Source organism: Equus quagga, chromosome 10 (genome assembly GCF_021613505.1).
Source record: "Equus quagga isolate Etosha38 chromosome 10, UCLA_HA_Equagga_1.0, whole genome shotgun sequence".
Taxonomy (NCBI): domain Eukaryota; kingdom Metazoa; phylum Chordata; class Mammalia; order Perissodactyla; family Equidae; genus Equus; species Equus quagga.
This window is the reverse complement of record NC_060276.1, coordinates 61,002,471-61,025,801: the sequence shown is the minus strand read 5'-3', so window position 1 is coordinate 61,025,801 and position 23,331 is coordinate 61,002,471. Positions and strand designations below refer to the sequence as shown.

The 23,331-nt window shown below is 36.3% G+C and overlaps 1 protein-coding gene across 2 annotated transcripts in view; it reads left to right on the top strand.

Moving 5' to 3' along the window:
• SH3BGRL (SH3 domain binding glutamate rich protein like) overlaps positions 1–23,331 on the top strand; it is a 62,972-nt gene that overhangs the window by 21,950 nt on the left and 17,691 nt on the right. Inside the window, exon 1 of one of the 2 annotated variants that reach the window (XM_046673963.1) lies at positions 19,992–20,064. The exons of the other annotated variant lie outside the window; for it this stretch is intronic. Coding sequence (XP_046529919.1) covers positions 20,062–20,064 — 3 coding nt within the window. The 5' untranslated portion in view covers positions 19,992–20,061. Of the gene's footprint in view, positions 1–19,991; positions 20,065–23,331 lie in introns of those variants that run through there. 2 annotated transcript variants of the gene reach the window in all.

Sequence of the window (23,331 nt, the reverse complement as noted above, 5' to 3'; positions counted from 1 at the left end):
GGTCTTCTGTAGTTACTTTCCCCAAAATGAGATTATTGGTCCCTTGGAGTTCCTAATTAGGTCACAGTAGGTTGAAGAGTTTTAGTTGTTTGTACTTGTAACTTCAAAAATTTCATTAGTGTAAACTAAGTAGAGAACTCTTTTTACTGAGAAAGTCGTCACTAGAAGGTGTACTTCTTTACAGAACACTCTTCAGGTAAAGCAAGGGCTTACTTTTCCAACTAGTTTCTAGAGGAGCTAGAGATTCAGGGAGAATTGCACACCGGTTGTCCTGTCTGGTTTATCTGGCTGTTAAAGTGGAAGACTTCATGGAAAACAGCATGCCAGAGTAAGAAGTGTCCTTAGAAATGAGCTATTTCAAATCCCTCATGATATATATAAAGAGCTGTAGCTCAGGGACTAGATTCCAGGTCACCTGACTCCCAGGTCAGTGTTCTTTAGAACAGTGTGTTGATACGTTGAAGTAAGGCAAATATTTTCACTAGTTGGTGGTCTGTGGCTCTTCAGGGAGAGAAGCCAGAAAAAACATGTTGGATTGCCCTTGAAAAATGTCCATGCAGAAGTAGGTTTAAATATTATTTTAGTAAAGGATTGTGAACACAAACATTGTTCACTCACTCTTTCAGGAAAATAGTTTTCTGCCAACAAGAATGAAACATTTTACCAGACATGTATCCAAAAAGATGCACTTGCAGATTAAGTTCCATTTGTGAATTTGAAGTCAAGCAATACTCATCACTCCTCTTTTTATTATTTAAATCAGCTGTGAAGCACATTGTCATTAGGCTTTTTTTTAAAATGAACAGAGTTCAATTTATTTTGTATATATTGTAAGCCTTTGAAGGTATCAGTGTCTGTCGTTTGTCATTTTTAGAATAGAGGAATTTAGGTTATAGCTTTGGACACTTTTTTTTTTAATCATTTCCATCTGAAACTGAGGTCTAAACAAAGTGGTGAACTGTATTTTAGGACTTTGTCCTCTGCTGGAAGGCAGTTGACTTGTTGCTGCAGATGGCTTGAAGGGGGCATTCCTAACTCTTACCAACTGCTAGCAGTTGTTAATTTAACTGAATTGATATCTGTTAAATGGTGATTGTGTCATCAATTTTGTGATGAAGTAGTCAAAATTTGCTGAAAATTTAAATATAGTTAAGTTCAAAACAGAATATCCAATTTGTGCAAAATTAATGTGTGCTAATAGTTTTCAAAATGACTTATTTAAATTTTAAAATACCATTATGGAATATTAAAAAAAATACATATTTGGTCTTTGTCTCTGGTTCCTGGCACAGAATTCCTAACACCATTGGAGTTTCCTGAGTGATAGGAGTGCCTTTTGTTGTTCATACTGAACCCCTTTCAACCACACCTGAGTTCATGCTAATGAAGTGGCTCTTGGCAGAGTGGGACCTCTAGATAGCTTCAGGATGAAAGTTGCTCTCCAGAAGAACCAACCAAATGATTAGAGGGTTGGAACTTTCAGCCCCACCCTCCAACCTCTGGGGAAGAGGAGAAGGGCTGGAGATTGAGTTCTGTCATCAATGATCAATGATTTAATCAGTCATGCTTACATAATGAAACCTCCATAAAAACCCCTAAATGACAGGGTTAGGGAGCTTCCAAGTTGACGAATATATCCACGTTCCAAGAGAGTGGTGCACCCTGACTGTACAAGGACAGAGGCTCCTGTGCTTGGGACCCTTCCAAACCTTGCCCTATGTGTCTATTCATCTGGCTGCTCATTTGTATCTTTTATAATAAACTGTAATAGTAAGTGAATGATTGATCCTGAGGGAGGATTGTGGGAACCCTTAAACTAGTAGTTGGCCATGTAGAAGTGTGGGTCACCTGGGAACCCCACTTGTGTCTGGCATCTGAATTGAGGGCAGTCTTGTAGGACTGAGCCCTCTAATTTATGGGATCCCATCTAACTCCAGGTAGTGTCAGAATTGTATTGTGTTGTCAGACACCAGTTGATGTCAGAGATCTGGAGAATTGGTTATTGGTGTAGAAAAATAACACATAAGTGTTTTCAGAAAAACCACACAACCGTGCTGGTCAGTTTATTTTGAAATTAAAATGTGAATATTTTCCAATTAAATTCCAAGAATCTTTGGCTCTGGTTTTGTAACCTTTAGAAGCTTCCATAGGTTATAGCAATAATGTCCCTAGGAGAGTCTTTCAGAGCCTTATAGTTTATGGAACTCAGATAAAGACTGAGCTGTTGGAAGACCCAAGTTGTAAAAGTGGCAGCTTTGGGTACAGGGCTGCAGTAGCAATATTCTCTGTGCACTAGCAAATGAAATTAAATGAGATAATGTGTGTGGTACTTTGCATAATACCTGGCATGTAGTAGATGCTAAATATCTATGTATGTTCACATATTATATGTGTGTGTGTGTATATATATATATATATAAATAATTAAAAATGTTTAAAGAAAACAATTGAGGTGATACAAACAAACCTTATTTAACACTTCATGAAGCAGAGAGTCTCCATTTGGAGAACTGCAAAATGGGGCTGAAGGAAAGAAGTTTTTATGGGCTAAAGAACAAGGTAGAGAAAAATAGAAAATACCTAATCAGTTTGGGCCACATAGTCAGCCTTGTTTGGGGTGAGAAGGCCCCAAGTTGGCTTGATGTTTCTTGAATGGCTGACTGGATATACTGTGTATCTTGGGCCTAGAAATGTATTTATATATATATAGTATTATCTAGACACACACACATACCTCTCTAAGCCTCAGTAAAAAAACAGAGATGATAATACCTACTTTACTTGGCTGTTATAAAGTATAAATGAGATAATATGCTTAGCACAGTGCTTAAAACAGTAACTTTTCAATGTTATTTGATATTATTGTTGTTTTTGTTATTATTACAGGTATACCTAGATTACTTCATACTGTACCTAAAATCCTTTACTAGGTACGGCACTGTATACAAGTCATTTAATTCCCTCCAAAACTCAGTTAATGCAATTGGGGTAATAGGAGTCCATATACATCACAGAGTCATTGTGATGACTAAACAAGATGAAGCTCTCATTGTAGTGCTTGGCACACAGTAAGTATTCAATAGATAGTAGTGATGATGATAATGACGATAAAGAAGATGATGTCTCCTGCCCTCTGGAAAATAAATGTACACTTGCTGTCAGCCATTTTGAACAGCTAGACTTTTACTGCTTAATTGATACTCTCCCAGAACTGTCCTTCTTATTACTTAATTCAGACTTTAGTTGTGCATACCCATCTCTCTCTCTTCTTAAGCCTTCTCTTTCTTTCTTGGGCTTGCTCTAGTTTTTGCATGCCAAAGGCAACTTTTTCTTTATGAAAGCACTCATGGCATGGATTAGTTTACTCTTTCAGAGATCCAGCTGAACATTTTAATGAACACTTCTCATATTGTGAAATAGTGACCAAGTCTTTCCTTCTTCTTTAGACAAACAGGGTCAAAACCTCAATATGTTTGTGAACCAGGATCTGCCCTGCATTTGTCTGACTCACTTCACTCACCTCACCATAATCGTGGCCCTGTTGAATCGTCTTCATTTAAAATTTTGATATTTTGTTCAGCATATATTTTTTGCATTAAGATTTTTATTAGAAAAATTTAGTATTATTTATCTTGATTACTGAGCTTTTCGGTGCCCCTTAAATTTTCACTCAAGGTCAGTGCCTCACTTCCATCACCCCAATCCAGGCCTGCTTGAAACAACTGGAGAACATCGTACAACTATAGAACCACTTGTGCTAGTGGGATCTAGCTTTTCAAAGTATACATATGGAAATCTACCATAATAGTAGTTGAAGTTTTACTATCTATTGATTAAGAAAATAACAAAGAGCTACCATGAATTTGATAACACTTTGAAATGAATTTGTATTTTAATTTACACAACATTATTTATACATGTTGGAAAACCGAGTTGTATGTTTTAGTGCAGGACTTACTCTTTCAGTCTCTAGCAAATGCTTTGTGTACTTAGAGCTTTGTAGGCCCTTTACAATAACTCTGTTTCTTCCTCCTCACTACCCCTCTCCACAGTGATGTCTGGACCACAGATCAGAAGCTACTGCTATAGGAATGCGGCTATGAGGAAAATCAGTGTGCCTAGAATATATTCTGGGGAAGGCAGGACTTTGACTTAAGTTTGAAGAATAAGTAGGAAAAAAGGAGGAAATGGGTGTGGAAAGACTTTCTATTATTGAGTGCTTTTGGAATGCCAGGTTCAAAGCCAGGCACTTTACATTCCTCCTCTCATTTAGTCCTTACATCTCTATGAAGTAGGTATATTATGCCCATTTTATATATAAGAAAACTGAGTCTCAAAGTATTTGAATAATTCAACTGAGGTCTTATAGCCAGTAAATTTGCACAGCCAGGATCTATACCCAGGATTTTACATTATCCTTATTCTTATAAGAAAGGCAGAAGTTAGCTAATGTTAATGCTGGTAAAATAAGTGTGAATTTGAATTGGTAAGGCTGGAGTACACGGAAATTCTAGCAGTTGTTTGCTTTTGTACTTCCTCATTTGGCAGGCCCATCTTAATTACCTCAATGTTTTTGAAGATCCTTTTGAGAAAGCTTGTGTTGTTTCTAGACCATGGTTCAACAGATTATTCTGTCTTTGGTTGACTTTACTATTAATATTTAACTCTACTGCCTAGGCTCTTTCCATGGTCCAGAATAATTTATTTTTCACAGGTCATCTGAAGCAAGTCATAAAAACATACGTGGTCCCTTGGTTAGCCCTTTCTAAATTCCTCGAATTACATGTAAAGAAGTAGGTTCCCACTTCAAGTAGGTTGCACTAAAGCAGAAATACCTTAACTTACTCACTTGCTAAAAATAACAAAGCAAACATTATAAAATCAGTTGTGCATTGTGCATGAGGAAATGATTTTCCTCACTTTCTTTTTAGTCATCTTTGATGAATTTTACAAAGTGGCATTTATGAATAGTTCAGTGCAACTTTTCCTTATTAAAATTTTAATGATTCTTTTCTTCCAATGTTGTTCTGATTATTTTGCATCTAAATATAGCCAGTAGATGTGATTGTTTATTATGTTGTTTTATGATTTATGTTACAGCAAAATGTTCTCCATTGAATTTTTATCTTATAACATGGAAAAACTTTCTTCTGTTGTGACAGGATATATGATATTTAACATAGCAATAGATCTTACAGAAATTCCAAAGTTCTTAGATGAGACTCATCTGGAATTATTATTTTTTTTCCAACTCTGTCTCCTTCTAAAATCATTAAACCTCTCTGGATCTTGAGTCACATAAATACTTGATCATGACTTTATAAGCTTGGTAATAGAGGGTTACCAGACATATTCTAATATCATAATGGTTTATAATTCTGGACTCTAGACTATGTCCTTTTCCCCTGCCTTTAAAATTTTTGTGGCATTGTCTTTGACTCATGCTGGTAGTTGTTGCAGATATTTATGAGCTGATAAGTAGTCATGAAACATCTGGGTTTCCACAGGATGTAGAACTGAGCAATTAAGAGTACAGACTTTGGATTTAGGTTGCATGAGTTCAAATCCCATGTAGTGGTTTAAACCACCATTTACTGGTAGTTGTCTTGAGTAGATTACTTAAATTTTCCCTCTCAGAGACTCTGTTTCTTTATCTGTCATAATAAATATAAATAATAAAGATAATATCAACCTTACAGATTTCTTCTAAAGATTAAGAAAGAATGTGATCAAGAAAGAATGCGTCACACTGCCTAGCACATAGTGCACACTTGATAAAATATAAGGCTATCATTATGATGATGATGATGTTTAACTTTAGCAAAGAAAATGTGTTTATGAGTTTAATGGTTTAGGATCAAGTATGCTTGGCAGAGACCACTACCAAGCTATCTCAGAAAGGTAGTTGCCCTTATCTTTTGGGAAGTTTAAAGGAGTCTCTTATTGTAAGATCCCAGAGCTTGGAAGGATGGGGAAAAGAGGAAAGTGGTCAGGGAGTTTGGGGCTTGCTAGGTAGTTGGGTATCTCTGAAAGGCTGACATGGAAATAGGAAGAGGGAGAGAAATAGTGCCTTACGCAAGCAGTGAGAAGCAATAGTTCATTGTTTCTCACCTATGATTTACAGACTGCCCACCTGCACCTAGAGGGTGCTTTTTAATGCAGATTCCTGGGCCAAGGTTTAGACCTCCTGAATTATATTCCAAGTCACACTAAGGTTTGAAAATCCACTAGTATAGCAAAACCAGGTTGATCTGGGTTCAAATCCCTATTTTGCCACTTATTAACTGTATCCATGGCTTCTATCCTCAGGTGTCACTGCCATCTCTACTCTTAGCTTCCTCTCTCCCTTCTTTTCTCCTTGTTATTATATAACCACCAACTGCACAAACTCACTTAAGTAGTTGTGTAACCAGCCATCTCTTTCCCTGAGACCATTGGGGTGTTATCACTTGACTGCTCCTCACTGAATTTCTACAGTTTTCTAGCTGACAACTACTTTTTACTTGTTTGCTTCTCATTCTCAACCATTCGTCCTGACATGGCTGCCAGTCAACTCAATGTTAAGTCTTCTATAAACATTTCATTGTTTCTCACGGTGTGGTATGGGAACCACTTGCTTCAGAAATCTCACAGGATGCTTGCTCAGAATTTCATTCATGGATGCTGTAAACTTATTGAATTAGGATCTATGGGAATGTGACTCAAGAATCTGCATTTTGAATAATAGCTGCAGCATCAAAAAGCATTGAATAGATATATGTAACTAGGGCTATGGAGCTGAGGACCTGGGATGACCAAACCAGATCTTTCTAAAAGGGCTGAAAACTACATAATTTGGAGAATGAATATTGACTTTCTAGAAGAAGTGGCAATGTTTGGAATTAGTATTAGTCCAGGGGCTCAAATGAGATAGAATACATAGGATTCTAGGGGAAAGGGAAAGAAACTGACCTGAAGCCTAGTTTGTTTTGTGGTGTATGTGTGTATGTGTGTGTGTAAGAGAGACAGAGAAAATACAATAATAGTGCAAAGAAGTCCTGATATGACTTTGAAGTATAAGGGAACCCCAAGTAAGAATGCAGACACAGCTTGGAGGCTTGGGACTATGGGGATTAGAAAGAATCAAGTGAGGAGTATGGTAATGAGAGAAAAGTCAAGTGATTTCATTGAATTTAATTCTTATTTGTGGGGCCGCCCAGGAGCTGAGTGGTTATGTTCATGCACCCTGCTTCGGCGGCCCAGGGTTTTGCCAGTTGGGATCCTGGGCACAGACATAGCACCACTCATCAAGCCATTGCTGTGGCAGCATCCCACATAGAAGAACTAGAATGACTTACAACTAGGATATACAACTATGTGCTGGGGGGCTTTGGGGAAAAGAAGAAGAAGAAGAAAAAAAGAAGATTGGCAACAGATGTTATCTCAGGTGCCAATCTTTAAAAAAATAAATAAATTCTTATTTCTTTTACATTTCCAATGTTCTTTCACATATATTCTCATATATTCACATTAATACTCGTAATAACCTGTGAGCATAAGTACTCATGTCCCTGTTTTGGACATTAGGAAACTGAGGCCCAGAAAATTTAAGTGACTTGCTTACCATCACATACTCATTAGGTAAAATTGACAAATTTTGAAGCAAGTTTTCTGACTCAAAGTCCAGTGTTATTGCCAATACACCAATACTGCCTCCTTCACCTATGGAAGTAATAATAACATCAGTAATAACAGCAACTAACATTAACTGAATGCGTACTATGTGCCAGACATTGTTTTAAGCACTTTATATGTATTAATTCATTTGGTCCTGTTTTTTTTTTTAAGATTTTTTTATTTTTCCCTTTATCTCCCCAAAGCACCCCAGTACATAGTTGTATATTCTTTGTTGTGGGTCCTTCTAGTTGTGGCATGTGGGACGCTGCCTCAGCGTGGTTTGATGAGCAGTACCATGTCCGCGCCCAGGATTCGAACCAAGGCAACACTGGGCCACCTGCAGCGGAGCGCGCGAGCTTAACCACTCGGCCACGGGGCCAGCCCCCATTTGGTCCCGTTTTTATTGAGTCCTTTTTGTCTGCCAAAGATTGGTTTCCCATCCTGACTTCTAAAATCCTTGTATCTAACATGCCTTTTCTATTTTCTAACATGGCTTTTCTATGCAGATCCTCACAACTCTTTATGAAACACAAATCAAAAAAAAGTGGGAAAAGAAGCCAAGAAAAAGGAGTGGTGGAAGAATACTTGTAAATTATAGGACTGGACAAGTCATGTTTATTTGGGACTATGTTCATGTAGTCATCTCTGCCTATCAGTTGTAAGGTGGTAGTTAAATAGTGTGACACTACCTAATTTTAAAATATTGATCAAGAGTGCACATTTCCATGAAAACGTTAACTGAGCCTCATCTTTTATGAACCTTGGGATCTTATGCCCATATGCAGCATATAATTTCATGCTTGTTGCCGCAAGGTGTATTTTTCATCTTTGAATTGTTTACCTTCTCAAACTAGGCAGGCAGAGAGCAAAAAACAATTGTGTATGTGTGTGATACACACACACTCTCTCTCTATATATATGTACACACACTATATATATAGTCATCTTTGAACTTTAACCAATTCTAAATAGATCTTCTAGTGGCTTATGCATCAAAATTTGCTTATCAGCTTTAAGAAAGATTCTTTACTGTTCACAAACAGAAGACATCTTAGGACTTGGAGAGAGGAGGATAAAAACCTGAGAGGAGTCAGAGTTGCCAGCAAAGCGTTTTCACCTACTTCACCCGTTTGCCTGCCTCTTTTCTGGCTTAGTTCTTAGGCCCCCATATACTCTGCTTTTCTTGAATTACTTCTCTTATTTAGAATTGGACTGAAACAGGCTTTGAATGAAAGATGAAAATACTGCTACTAACTCATTTTACAGTGGTTACAGTGCCAATAGAATAAATCCAACTAGTATTCTCATGAGAGGAGAAGCATTCAAGTGATGCATTGTGGTTTAAATAAGCTCTTCTCTCTTGAAAGGATCTTTGCTTAAAAATATTTATTGAGTATCTACAATGTATAAGGCAATCCATTTGGTATTCTGGAGACACAAACATAAATCAGGTGTGAAATCTGCCTTTGAGGAGATTGTAATCTAGTAGGGATAACAAGACTTGTATGTAAATGTGTGTATTTATTTTTTCAGAGTTTTTTTTCCACACGGGCTAGTAGGATTAGCAAGCTTGCTTTTATGTGGTAAGAGCTCTATAAAGGCAGAAACACTTATATCAACTATATTAATTGTGGAAGTAGAAAGCAAAAGAGAAGCACAGTGCGCTAATTTCCCAATTGTTCCTTACTTAACTGTAAATAGCCATTATATGTTTATTTTAAACTAAAACCTCTTTATTTGTAAAGATAGCATTTACTGAATATACCATCTTGTTTTGCTGTGACAAGGTAGTTTTTTTTGTTCAGATAGTACCTTCTCCTATCATACCCATAGGTTGATTTCTCCCTAAAATAGAGGACTTCTAGCTCAATTTATTTAAAACTTAAGTTATTATCTTTACTCCTTGCCCTTTCTCTAACCATCCTTTCCTTCTTAGATATACCCCCCCACACATGGACAACACACATACATATAGAAGATCTACCTTCACAGTGTCCTGTTTTTGCCAGTGGTCCCGTGTCGTTGGCAGTATCATCTTTTCATTAAATGACATGAGTTATTTTAAAAGTCTAGTCCATTAATTAGCACATATTTAATTCCCTTGCACTTGTCCACTTTGTGTCTTGGAAGTCATCTTTCATATATACTGATACTTTGATAACTAATAACACTTATCAGTTAATCACTATCTGAAATTATTTTGTCTATTAATTTGTTTTCCTATTTATTGTCTGCTTCCCTTCATTAGATTATAAACTCTGTAAGGACAGGGACCTTCCTTGTCTGTCTTGTTTATCACTCTTTCTCTGACATCTGGAACAAGTGCCAGGAACCTAATAGACTCAGCTCGATAAATACTTGTTAAATGAATGATTGATTAAATAAATCCTAATCCTTAATCTTTCCCAACCAATCCATCAGCGAATCCTATCAATTTCTCTTTTAGTAATGTCTTTTAGATTCTCTGTTTCCTCTGTGCTTTTATAGCTTACACCTTCTAATTGACCCTTGTCCCTTTAGACCTAAACAGTAGTTTCTTACCTATAGTCTGTTTTCAACCCATCCTATGTACTACTTACTGCTCTACTGATTTTCCTTAAACTTTGTTTCCCTCGTCTCATTTCATTACCTGAGCACCTTCTCCAAATGCTTCTTGGTTCAAATGAAAGAAGTGGATGCGAAAACTTAAAGTCCTATGTGAAGGTTAAGTGTTTCTGTTGTTTATTGTATTACAAGATTTACCAGCAATTATTTCCACCCTACCTCTCCATTCTTAATTTCCTTTCTAAAACACCTATAAACCTTTCACTCTAGTCAGCCTGATAATCTGATGAAAGCTCTTGAGCTTTTTCCCAAAGACATGCAAATACACATTTTAGGGGACTCATAAATCCTAAGTTAAGAATCCCTTTCATAATGTGAAGCTCACCATTAAACATTCCATTATATAAAGTCTCATATTACTAAGTTTCATATGCCTATGATCTTCCTTTCCTATGTAGTATTTTTATATTCTTTTGTAGTCCCCACAGCATTTAGTGCAATGTTGGGTGCAGAACACGCACTTTATAAATGCTTGCTGACCTGTCATACACACCCTTATCCATTTGTGTGAAAAAGCTGAATTCTTATATTCAGCAAAAGGGTTGAAAGAAACCAGCAAGTAGCTATGCAATAGTTGTTAAGAAGAATATTTGTGAACTGAAATTTTAATTATAAAAATTAATGCTACAAAAGGATAGCTCAAGAGTAAGGGAACTGTTCTGATTGTGTTGGTAGTTACATGACTCTGTGCATTTGTCAAAACTTATAGAAATGTACATCAAAAGAGTGAATTTCACGGTGTATAATTAAAAATAAATTTAAAATATTTTTAATATAGTGGAGGTTTTAACTTTTTTTTAACTCAATCTTCTGAGTGGCATTCAGGCCTCCATATTTTAGAATTACAGATTTGTGATTATTTCCCTTCTTAATCTAAGGCATAATACCTTCTATAACTCGTTTAGTGTTGTACTTCCTCCTCCTCCTCTCTTTCTTTCTCCTCCTTCTTTAAAATAAATTATTTAGTATGGTTGGTGAATGTATGCATGCATTGGTATGCAGTAGCCTAATTTATATAAAGTCTACCAACTTCAAATACTTTTTTCTCCTTTAAAGAACAAATTTTTAGGGCCAAATTGTAGCTCTTCATAAGGAGAACCATATGTACATTAAAAATGCATAATTTAGACCTTAGTATAAGCTTTTATTTCCTCACTAAATGGTGTTCACAAACAAGCATGAGGCATGCTTTTTTCCAATTGTATTCTGATAAATTTATTGGAATTAGGCATGTGTTGAATGTATCGAAATGTGTCCCTTCCCTATGCTTGATGGAGGAGCTTGATAGTTCATTCTGTCTTGCTGCCCCATTGAATAAACAGAAACCATGCACATTTTCTTTTCAGACCAGACCATTCTATGGAAACAAATTCTCAGCCATGAGGGAGGGTTTGGTGAGGTCCCTACTCTGTGCTAAGCTAGAACAAAAAATTACTCCAATATACCAGACATCTTGATAGAAAAGGGCAAAATAATTGCAGCTGCCTTTTCAGTGGAAAATTTTAACATTACAAATAAATTCCATCTGTGTCTGCACATGTAGTAGTTACAAGAAATATTCCAGCCTTAACTTTTGTTTAAACTGGCCATATAGCGGTGGGATAAGAAAGACCAGAATTTCCAGATCTTCACTAATCATACCTTCATGTAGATGAAGCCCACAGATCATACTGACCAGAAGTTGTGATGAGAATTGTTCTCTGAGCTGTTCAGCAGCTGTGTGTTTATTTAGGAAATGAATGTGTTCAGCACAGCCTCAAGGAGAATATATTCGATAACATGCCATCTGGTAGAGAGTAGGAAAAAAAATACAGTTTTAAGTTATACCATAGATGCTAATCTAAATATCTGGTATTTAAAAAAAAAAAGCCTACTGGTTTTAAATGAATACTGTATAATTAAAGAAATTTCCTAAGACTTTCTCAAAGCAAAGAACAGCTAGCGCTCTCCTAAGTATTATAAGCTAAGTTGGGCAACCTAATAAACTGTATGATTATTGCTTGCTTTTTAATGGATACTATGAAATAGCATTTTGAATCCATTTTTAATTTCAGTTCTAGACTTGAAAAGAAATGAATGCTAGGAAAATGTATTAGGTAAAACCATGTATTAAAATGTAAATAACTGCTTAAAGTATGTTTCTTTTGTCTTAAAGTAATTTTATATTTTAATTCTGTAGTTTTCCTTTGATTAGTTTAAAGCCATTGATGTTTCCATTGGCTTGACTAGTTGGCTTCCCCCTTTTAAATCCTTAGAATGAAAAATTTCCTAGTTATTTAAAAAATTACTAGTATTATTTCCTTATTTATAGCTTACTTAATTACTTAACTTCCATTTGTATAATGTGGTGAAGATCATGAACTCAAGCAGCTGGAGTCAAGCTGCTTACTTTGAATCTCTGTTCTACGATTTTCTAGCTGTGTCTTCTTGGGCAAGGTTAACTGTTGTAAGAACTGTTTTCTCATCTATTAAAGTGAAATAATGCGTGTAAAGTGCTTGGTGTAATATTTAGCACATAACATAAGTATTTAAAAATGTATAACTATCACAAGTATTCTTCTAAAGTGTGACAAATTGAATTTAGTATCCTACTAAATTTTAAACATTTTTAAAACAGTGTTTTCTCCCTTTATGCTCCCAGAAGAGCTAGGCTATGGAACAAGAACTAATCTACAGGATTTGAGGACGGGCGCGGGGGAAGATTTCATTGCCAGGATATTTTATATAAACATGAACTGAAGAAAAAGATGTTAATTTTTTAAAAGATTTTTTTTAATTAAGTAGAGTATAGCAGCAAATCTCTTTAAACTATTTTTCAACAGTTCTACTTGTCTTTACACCAAGAAAAATGGAATTCCACACATTCTGGAAGGCTGGGATTATTTAGTGATTTTTCCCTGTTCCCCTGCAAAACTAGTCACTGAAGTGTTTGTGTGTCTCAGACCTAATGTTAAAAAGTTGCAGGATTCTATGAAGAAGAATCATTAAGAAATACTGGGGCCAGCCCAGTGGCACAATGGTTAAGTTCACCCACTCCACTTTGGCAGCCTGGGGTTGCCAGTTCAGATCCTGGGCATGGACTTATGCACAGCTTATCAAGCGATGCTGTGACAGGTGTTCCACATATAAAGTAGAGGAAGGTGGGCACAGATGTTAGCTCAGGGACAATTTTCCTCAGCAAAAAGAGGAGGATTGGCAGAGGATGTTAGCTCAGTGCTAATCTTCCTCAAAAGAAAAAAAAAAGAAATATTTATCATGTAGAGCTTTTAAAAGATTCATAAATGTATAAAGAAACTGCATATCTACCAATCAAGAAACAGACTTTATGAAATATTATTGCTTTGATAGATTGCACAGAGTTAATCAGTAACATTCAAATTTTAAAAAGGCCATGTTAGGCATGGATTCAGCACCTGTTTGCTGTTAATTATACCTATGATTATTTGCTATAGTCTGAGTGAATCTGATGCTCAGGGCAATCAGATATATTTCAATAAATTATCTACTGTCAGATCACTAGGTGATGCCTTAAAACAATTCATTCCCCTTGAGCATATGAATCTTAACAAAGAGACTATATTTTATTGGCTCACCATGGAAACTGGCTTATAATTGAGCCTCAGCTTTCAGTATATGAACTTTCCTTGGATCCTACACAGGTATTGGCCACATTTGCAATAAGCAGTGCAACACTTTTAAAAATCATAAGGTAAAATGAGTATTTTAATTTCTGCAATTTTATTCGATATGACATGCTTACTTCTAATATTGATTAAAGTCAAAACAAAATTAAAAAGCAATTTTGCTTACATAACATTTTGGTAGTAACACCAGACATTAAAGTCCTTTCATATACTTTACTTTCAATGAGGATTCTGTAGTGATAACTGCCAGGTTTATTTTTTAAATTTAACTAGTATTAGATTTATTTTTAACAAATCATTTCCTGAATCAGGATCATAATCCTTAAGGCAAAAGCATATTTATAGAGAGAATAAATGCTTTGCAGTCTGTCTAGACTTTAAAATGAGGTCATGATTGACTTTTTGTCTTTTGGCACACATATGGATATTTAGTTTTAGAGTGAAAGAAGTTAAAGATGTAAGGTTGATCACAACAATTGATTTTACAAATAAGCAACCCACCTTATGAGGGACTGCTGAATGAATGTGTTATCTCTGGAGCTAGAACAGTTCAGTCTGGCTTGATGGATTCTTGAAGAATCTATGATTTCTGTTTTCAGTTGAATTGCTGTGTAAGTTAACTCCCACAAATTTTTGTTCTACCAGGTGGTGAAGTTACAGGCTTTCATCGCCTAAAACTACAATTGATTTTCAGATTTGCTTCCCCTTCAGACACCTGTAAGACAAGAACTGAGAACTCTATAAGAGCCAAATAAGTTGTAAATGGTCGATATTGGCAGACAATTCTCTGTTGGTCTCTTGCGTTTGTGCATGCCTTGTGAGCAGAGGCACTGACTACCTTTGTTTTGTGTTGTTTTTTCAAAGATACAGCCAACCTTAAAAGAGGAGATAGTGTCTCTCTCTGAAGGAAAGGGAAGATTTGCTTATTGCTTAGTATAAAAGATCCAAGTTCCCTAACCTGGCCTCCTCTATCACCCTATAGGAATTGAGGATCAGGCAACAGGTACAAGAAAATGTTGATACTCTGGCTACTGCTGTTCCTGTGACCCAGAAGTCTCATGTTTTCTGCCACCATCCTTAGAACTGTGGCAGGTTTACTTGTTAGCTTGCAAGTAGGGTAGAAATATCAGATCTTTCACCATTCTTGAGAGTAGTTCTTATTGCTGGACATGTTGTTCTTGACGGTCGTAGTCCAAATTAGCATTGGTGGTAATTAAATTACACAGAAACTCACTGATGAGCCCACAGAACTACATGATCCAGGCCTCTTTTGTTTTAGCAACCTTAGTTTACTAGTTGGTTAACTTCTTGGACCATTTGATCCTGGTTTTATTTAACTAATTAGCTAATACATGGCAGTTCTCATCTGGACAGTTTGGAACATGCTTTATTGGCTTGAGTCTGGGAGTACATTCATATTGTTCTCTGGAATGTTCATCTGGGGCCCACTGCTCAGCTAAGGCTTCAAACTAGTTCTTTTTCCTCTGGCAGGTGAATTTGTTTTGGCCAGGATACAGAATTCTCTAAGTTGCCATGCTCCCTTGAAAGAGTTTAATTTCCTTTGCAATGAAATATTATCACCTCACCAACTATAGAGGAAAAATATCAGTTCCACAGCTAAGGTAGTCTGAAAAAGCAGTATTTGTTTTTTTGTTTTTATTTTTATTTTCTGAAGTCATGGGCAGCCCTTTAGGTATAAAGATTATGCTTATAGACCTGCCATCAGCTGGATGTGATTAGCAGTTATTTTCCCAGAAGTGTCTAGAGAGAGTGACTAGGGACATGCAGTTTTTTTTGTGTGTGAAGGTAACTGGACCAAGAATTATCTACCGTCTAAGCCTATACAAGATTGAAGAAGCATTCATGTAAACAACTTTTAGTAATATACATTTCCTTGTGGAGATTCTTGCAAATCCTTAAAAAAGCAAAAAATTGCAATCATCACATGTGTAAGACCACTTAAAATCTTTTACCTTGAATAGGCTGTACTAAGGATTAGCTTTAAATTGGGTGACTGTGTTTGTTTTCAGTGTTTAAAAAAAAATAAAGCCATGCCTATTTGTCTCATTATATGACATTAATAAAGCATGCTATTTAGTTAGACAAAGTTTCATTGTGTGGAAAGATGACCCATGATCTAAAAATCTGACAGAATTATTTGTGAAAATTACCTAGTTAGATAATGTGTACAAAGATTTGATATCTCCTGTTATTATGCATTTGCTAGAATAGTAATTTTAAAGAGTAAACAAATTGAATTTAAGTGAGTTGAATTGGGGCATTTTGTGCCATTTCTATGAATTTGATCAAAAAGTAAAAGAATAATGTTTCTTTCCTGCATTTGATGGTTTGCCTCATGGTGGGTGTTAGGTTGTGATTCTCTCCCTGCTTGAGTGATGCCGTTAGCAATAGGTCAAACCTCCCTGAATCATTCTTTATGTTTTGTTCCCCTTCTTTCTTTTGCCACCATACCACTCTTGAATTTGAAAAACCATTGCCTTAAAATATTTTTGTTGTACTGAGAGAGAATTTCGTCCTAGCAAAGAGATATTTTATTGGGATGAAAATGCAGTAGGACATTTGCAAAATAGCTTCTTTTCCCTTTGAAAAATAAAAGGAAGTGGAGAAATAATTTTCTTTCAACCTAGAGTCATTAGGAACTACACTTCTGAGAATGTGGATGTGTCTTTGTATGTGTGAGCATTATTGATCTTCCTCATAGAATGATTTGGGGAACTTTCAGAGATTAAGTCAGTGACTTATTTAATCATTGTTTCACGCCACTTTTGGGTTCCCCTTTTTCACAGAAACAAATGTTGGTGGATTTTTTTCAGTGAAAACTAGCTGGTTGTTGTGAGTATAGTGATTGTGGTTCAAATTGACTTAACTTTGGAATTGTTTCTACTGCTTCTGATTTATGTATCAGTTGGTGTTGGTAATTCTTTTGCATTTGGAGCAGTTTAGTAGATAAAGTAGCCAATCTAGGAAAAAGAGCAATTTTACAATATGGCAGGAAATTGACTCTAGGGCTTAAGAAATATATTGCTTAACAATATTTAACTGCCAGTCAACTTTCTATTGGACTCTCTTACATCAAAAGCACCTTTTTATGGGCTGTTATCAGAATAAAATTTCTTACTTTGCTCGACACTTTTTCTGAGCACACTTCTGGAATTTTGCTGCAATGCAATAAATAATTGCATCTTTCTAAGGTTTCTCAGAGAGAAATTTACAGTCTCTGACTGGTCCGTCAAACATTTGCTGGGTGTGCTAAACAGCCTATCTTGTTTCCCAGAGCCCCATGAAGTGAGTGAAGAAAGTCACTAGACTTTATGAATGCTCAGGCATCAGCCCAGCATTTAACAAACCACTTGCCTTACATTGACTACCTAGCGACTACACTGCTTTTTAAAGATCTCTTTATCATCCTCATGTATAGCTTCTGTTGATACTGATAGCAGCTTTTCAAAAGGTTACATTGAATTGTGCAATTTTGATACAATTTTCTTATGTTTGATTACAGAGTCTGGCTAATCTGCATACCCTCACTATCATACGCTCCAGAAAAACTGTCCTGTATTGTAATTGATGCACTGTGGTGTAATTCATTGTTTTTAATACCTTGAGTGCAAAAGTTCCCTCTCAATTATGTATAACTACAGTTCCTTCTGTATATTTAAAATAGTAGCTACTATTCCTTATTTTCGTTTTTTGTTCATTTGTTAGCTATTTATAGAACACCTGCTATGGGTCAAATATGATAATAAGCACTGGATAAAATGATGAACAAGATAGACAAGGGTCCAGCTATGAGAGATCTTATACTTTACAGTCTAGCTTACTTTGTGGCAGGTAGTGTGAAAGGCACATTGCTTCTGTTAGCTATAATTTTCTGTGCAACAATTCTTGGAGGTGAATGTTATTACTCTCAAGTAATAAATGAGGAATATGAAGCTCAGAGAGGTTAATCAACCTGGTTAGCCACACAGATAGTAAGTGGAGGATCTGAGATTCAAGTTCGAGTCATTTAGGTTCTGTATTAGTTTTCTATGCTGTCTTAATAAATTACTATAAATTTAGTGGCTTAAAACAATACACATTTATTATATCACAGTGTCTGTGGGGCAGGAGTCCTGGCATAGCTTAGCTGAGTCCTCTACAAGGCTGTAATCAAGGTGTCAGTCAGGACTGGCTCCACTGTGGAAGAATCCATTTCAAGCTCATGTGGTTGTTGATAGAATTCATTTACCAACTCATGTAGTACTTATGGCAGCTTGCTTCTTCATAGCCAACAAAGGAGAGAGAGAAACTCAAGCATGAGTCAGCTAGAATGATAAAGGCTTAGATAACATAAAATCATCACTACAGTGACATTCCATCATCTTTTTAATATTCTGTTGATTGGAAGCAAGTAACAGGTCCTGTCCACACTCCAGGGGTGGGGATTATACAAGGCATAGGGGGCCACATGAGAGTGTGTGTCAGCCACAGTTTCCATAGTCTATGATCTTTCCACTATACTGTGCTGCGTCTACTAAGAGCTCAATATATGTGAATTGACTGAAATATTTTTAAAAATTATGTAAGGCCATATAACACAACTGGAAAAATTTAGCAGGGTTGATTCCCATAATCTCGTGATCCCAAGACAACTTAGTTTCCCAAGCAAGGTGCTAAGTACTGACTCCTGCTATCTATCTCTAAGCAGTTGTAATAATTGTGTTTGAATTTCTGTCTAGTCTTGTGTGCTCATAGCAGTCTTTTGAATGATCACACCACTGTTACCTAACCAAGTCCGAATGGTTGGATATGCAGGCAATTTTCAATCCCCCACCACTAAAAAACGAATAAATTAATGATAACAACAATAAAAAAAAAAACACACCAAAATATTGCATAATCTCTTCAAGGAACATGATTTATACTCTCTTTTGTATTATTTACTTAAACTGGGAATCCAGAAGTGAATATTTCCTTGGCTCTTGATGCACACTCTCAGAATGCTTCTGATTTTATTTGACTTTGACTGAATTAATAGCTTTCAAAATTACCAAGGCATGGGGCTGGCCCCATGCATAGTGGTTAAGTTCAGCTTGCTCCACTTCAGCAGCCCAAGTTTGCTGATTCAGATCCTGGGCGTGGACCTACACCACTCCTAAGTCATGCCATGGCAGCGACTCACATATAAAGTGGAGGAAGACTGGCACAGATGTTAGCTCAGGGTTAATCTTCCTCAAACAAAACAAAAGAGGAAGTTTGGTAACAGTTGTTAGCTCAGGGCTAATCTTCCTTAGCAAAAAATAAAAATAAAAATAAATTAAAAAAACAAGGCATGTGATAATGCTAATTGGAACTCTGATCACTGGAAAGAAAGAAAGACAGTATTTTACCTGTTCGTAATCATGGGGTTTTGGTAGTGAGAAGTAAGGGAAATTATCTTCTCTTTATGGCCATGAACCAGATCCCAGGGTGTTGTTCTATTCTAGAGTTCAAGTGAGGACAAGGATGCCCTCAGGACTTATCCTTAGTAACAAATGGTGTCACTTACATGGATATTTTTCTTGGTAATAGTGTAGGATAGTACCTTCCTTACCTTGGGGCAGAAGCTATTCACATGAGGCACTTGAGAAATATGTATTTCCTTCTGTACAGGGGCACCTTTGACTAATTTATTTATTCCAATCCACCACTCTGTTGTTCAATGTGTCCACTTTAGCAGCACATTTCACAGTGACCTTTCCTGCAGTAGAAAAGGAAAAGAAGAAAAAGGCAGAGCTAATGTAATACACAGTAGATTGGCTCATATTTGTCATCCAGTTAACACTAATAAGAACCAATTAATTGCTTATTACTTTTCTTGTGATTCAAGAACTGATAGCTTGGAGTTGTTGGTTACAGCCTTTTTTGAAAAAAAAATCTGTTGTGAGCTGGAGAATTTAGCTACCATATTTGGTTCTCATATGCCTGCCCTGTGATCTTACGTCAGCCTGTTGGAGGATTTGTGTGTTTTTGCTTATCCTTATATGGGAAGGCTGCCTGGAGAATCTGTCTAACCGGAATTAGAAGCCCTGTAGCATTTTGCAGGAAGTGTGGCTTTAGGAGAAACCCGTGGTTTGTGTAATTAAGTTTCCTTACTGCCAGAATTTGATTCGTAGAGATGGTGAGTTGGAGAACATCTTTGCTGATTCTAAAATCACCAGCATTTTATACCTCTTAATTTTATACCTCTTCATATACCAATCAAATTTCCTTCATTCTATTATGAAAGATTTCTCCTAAAGAGGATTGAAATCTGTATAGAAACTCACTGTACTGAGTTGATAATGATAGTGATTAGGGCAGGGACCTGGAGGCTGGAATGAAATGGTTTGTTTACTTTTAAATTCTTGATGCAAACTTTAGTCTGAAATGTTTTGGAACATAAAATCCATATATGTTAGACTAGCACTTGTCACAAGTTTTCAGCTTTGATATTTGATTATAACAGTATGATTTGTCTCAAGGAAGGCATTTGCTTTAATGGCACTCCCAAAGCTGCCAGAACAGCATAAAGCACCTGTTACCCTGTTTGCCCCTTAGCACTCATTTCTTGGAAACACCTATGTCAAGTCACTGACGCTTTTGTGGAAGCACTTTAGAATGTTCTTAACCTCACGCTTTAATTGTCCAAATACATGACGGTTTTAAATGGAGATGCACCTCTTTTTTTTTTGCAAAGGCAATAGAGTTTGTATGAATCATTGCTTCTTCACTGTAACTTTTTCTTACCAGGTGTTAAAGTTCCAGGAGGCTTTTATTGCTTGTGACATGTTTTTCTGTTTCGTTATCACAGAACTTCAACGTGGGAAAGGGTAGAAGGGCTCATCTAGGAAAATTTGCCCTCGTATAAACCCTTAACATAATCAACAGGTTTTCTTGCTCTTACTTTAGGGCAAGCTTTGAAATTAAGAATTATATGAAAGAATTATGAGCCATATCTGCACTCAACGAGCCGTCATTAAGTTGACAGACAGCCTAATTAGCATGAGATAACAAGCTGGTGGCGCATTATTTGTTATTCATTATACTTATTGTTTAAGTGGTGCTTTTTACACTGACAGGTCTTGAGCAAGTGTGTGCTTTGGAGAAAGTTTCTAATCTATTTGAGTATTAGTTTCTTCATCTGTAAATCTGGAATGAAAATAATAGCAGTTGCTGTGTAAGATTATTGTGAGAATTAAATAAGATAAACATGTAAAGGGCTTAGTATAGTTCCTGGCCCATAGGAAGCACATAATAAATAATAATTATTATATTATACTTTAGAGTGAGATTACATTTGGTGCAATGCAGAGAGGGACCTGATACATATAAAATTCTACAGCTCATTGTTAGCACACCTTAAAGTGGGGTCTGTGTCCCTTTGTTTCCCGTCTTAGCCCAGCCCTAATCCACTCACTTTCCAGTAGCAGAAAGAGGCCAGACTTTAATTAAGAGCGGGTTACATTCCATCACTTATTTCATCTTTTAGTATGGAATTTATAATTCTATAATTATAATTTATAAATTTCTTGAGACCATAAAAATATCTCTATTTTATTTTTACTTTTATCAGAGTAAAAATGTTGGCCTTGAAGCCCAGCGTGTACTTAGAAACTGCATTCTTGATTGAATGTTAGCCCCTAATATTACTTAGGCAGAGGTCCAACAGTAATTCTTTCATCGCAGTAGAGGATCCTAGGGTTGGAATTGGGTATTCCAGTCACTTTTTGTTTATAATGATGTAGAGTTTGATTAAATTGTGTACAGACACATTTGGATGATAATGGAAGCAAAATCATAATCTGGTAAGTAGAATTTACAATTAAATTAAATAGTAAGAACACATGAAAAGTGGTATCACAATTTGTAATAGGTTGTTGATGTTATATAAAAATCTCTTAAGAAAAAATCCATAAAAAATATCATGAAGCTGGACAGAGAAATGTAGTGGAACAAACTTAAGCTTTGGAGTTAGGGACATCCAAGTTTGAATGCCGGCCCTGTCATCCACTACTTTGTGACTTGGGGTAAATTTACTTAACTTCTTTGAGCCTTAGTATTCTAATCTGTAAAACAGAGGTAATAGTATCCACCTTACAGGGCTATTATGAATATTAAATTAAATAACATATGTAAAACGCCTACTTTAGCTGCTATCACTTAATTGGTTTTCTATAAATGTTAATTGTAATTGGTATGAATAATAAGAAGACAATATCTGTCTCCCAGTCTTGTCTGAACACTGCCACAACTTGAAATTCCTATGAATTTGGGAATAATACTGAGCACCTTCTGATACCGCAAAGTGTCTCTGTCTGTTGGATGAACCCATAGCTCCTGTAAGCCCAGAAGCTTTAAATCTTGTGAAACCTTTGAGCTTCAATCCTTCTCTGCTTTGCTTAGAGAGGCTGCTATCTCCCTACCATGGAATGTGCTAGCAGTGAGGTGCTCTGTTTGGCTCTGGAGATTTCTGAGGCTGTACCTTCTAATCAACTTTGTTCTAGGATTTCCAAGGAGTATTTTGGAGAATAAAGACTTACTTTGCTAGTTGGGGACGGCAAGAATCTGTGTGCAAACACTAATCATCAACAGTATCTTTCTGCACTCAAATCCTAGGTAAATGGAATGTATATAGGCATATTGTATGTTCTGCACTCATCAGTACTTGAAGGGTGGCAGAAATATCGGATATTGAAAAAGGTGGCTAAAACATAAATAAAACACACTAATAGATGGAGTTTTCTCCAATTCATTTTGGGGCACCCATCAGTATAATTTGATGGATGAGATATTTAATTCAGGAAATTTCTTTTGAAGGCATATTTACAGATAATAGTTAATCTATGAGAAATTCAGCCCAGTCAGCCTCAAAGACTATGAGTTACAAAGACTTTGACTAAGACTGATATATATTACTTTTGAATAAGCTCTTAGAGGTTACTGATTACAGCCATCTTACTTTTCTCAAACTTCCTTAAGTTTTTTCAAACTTTTCTGGAACGTATTGTAGATTCCCAGCGTGCCTTAAGAATTTTAAAAAGAGCACTTAGCTTGCTTTATAGCACTGGACTTATTTTTTTTCCAGCTTTATTCAAGTTTAATTGACTTATTGACTTGCTTCCAAAACATAGAGTGTGGAAATCTAATCATCAGAAAAACATCAGGGGCTGGCCCATGGCCGAGTGGTGAAGTTCTCACACTCCACTTTGGGGGCCCAGGGTTTTACCAGTTCAGATCCTGGGTGCGGACCTAACACTGCTCATCAAGCCATGCTGAGGTGGCGTCTCACATAGCAGAACTAGAGGGACCTACAACTAGAGTATACAACTAAGTACTGAGGGGCTTAGGGGAGAAGGAGAAGAAGAAGAAGAAGAAGAAGAAGAAGGAGAAGGAGAAGGAGAAGGAG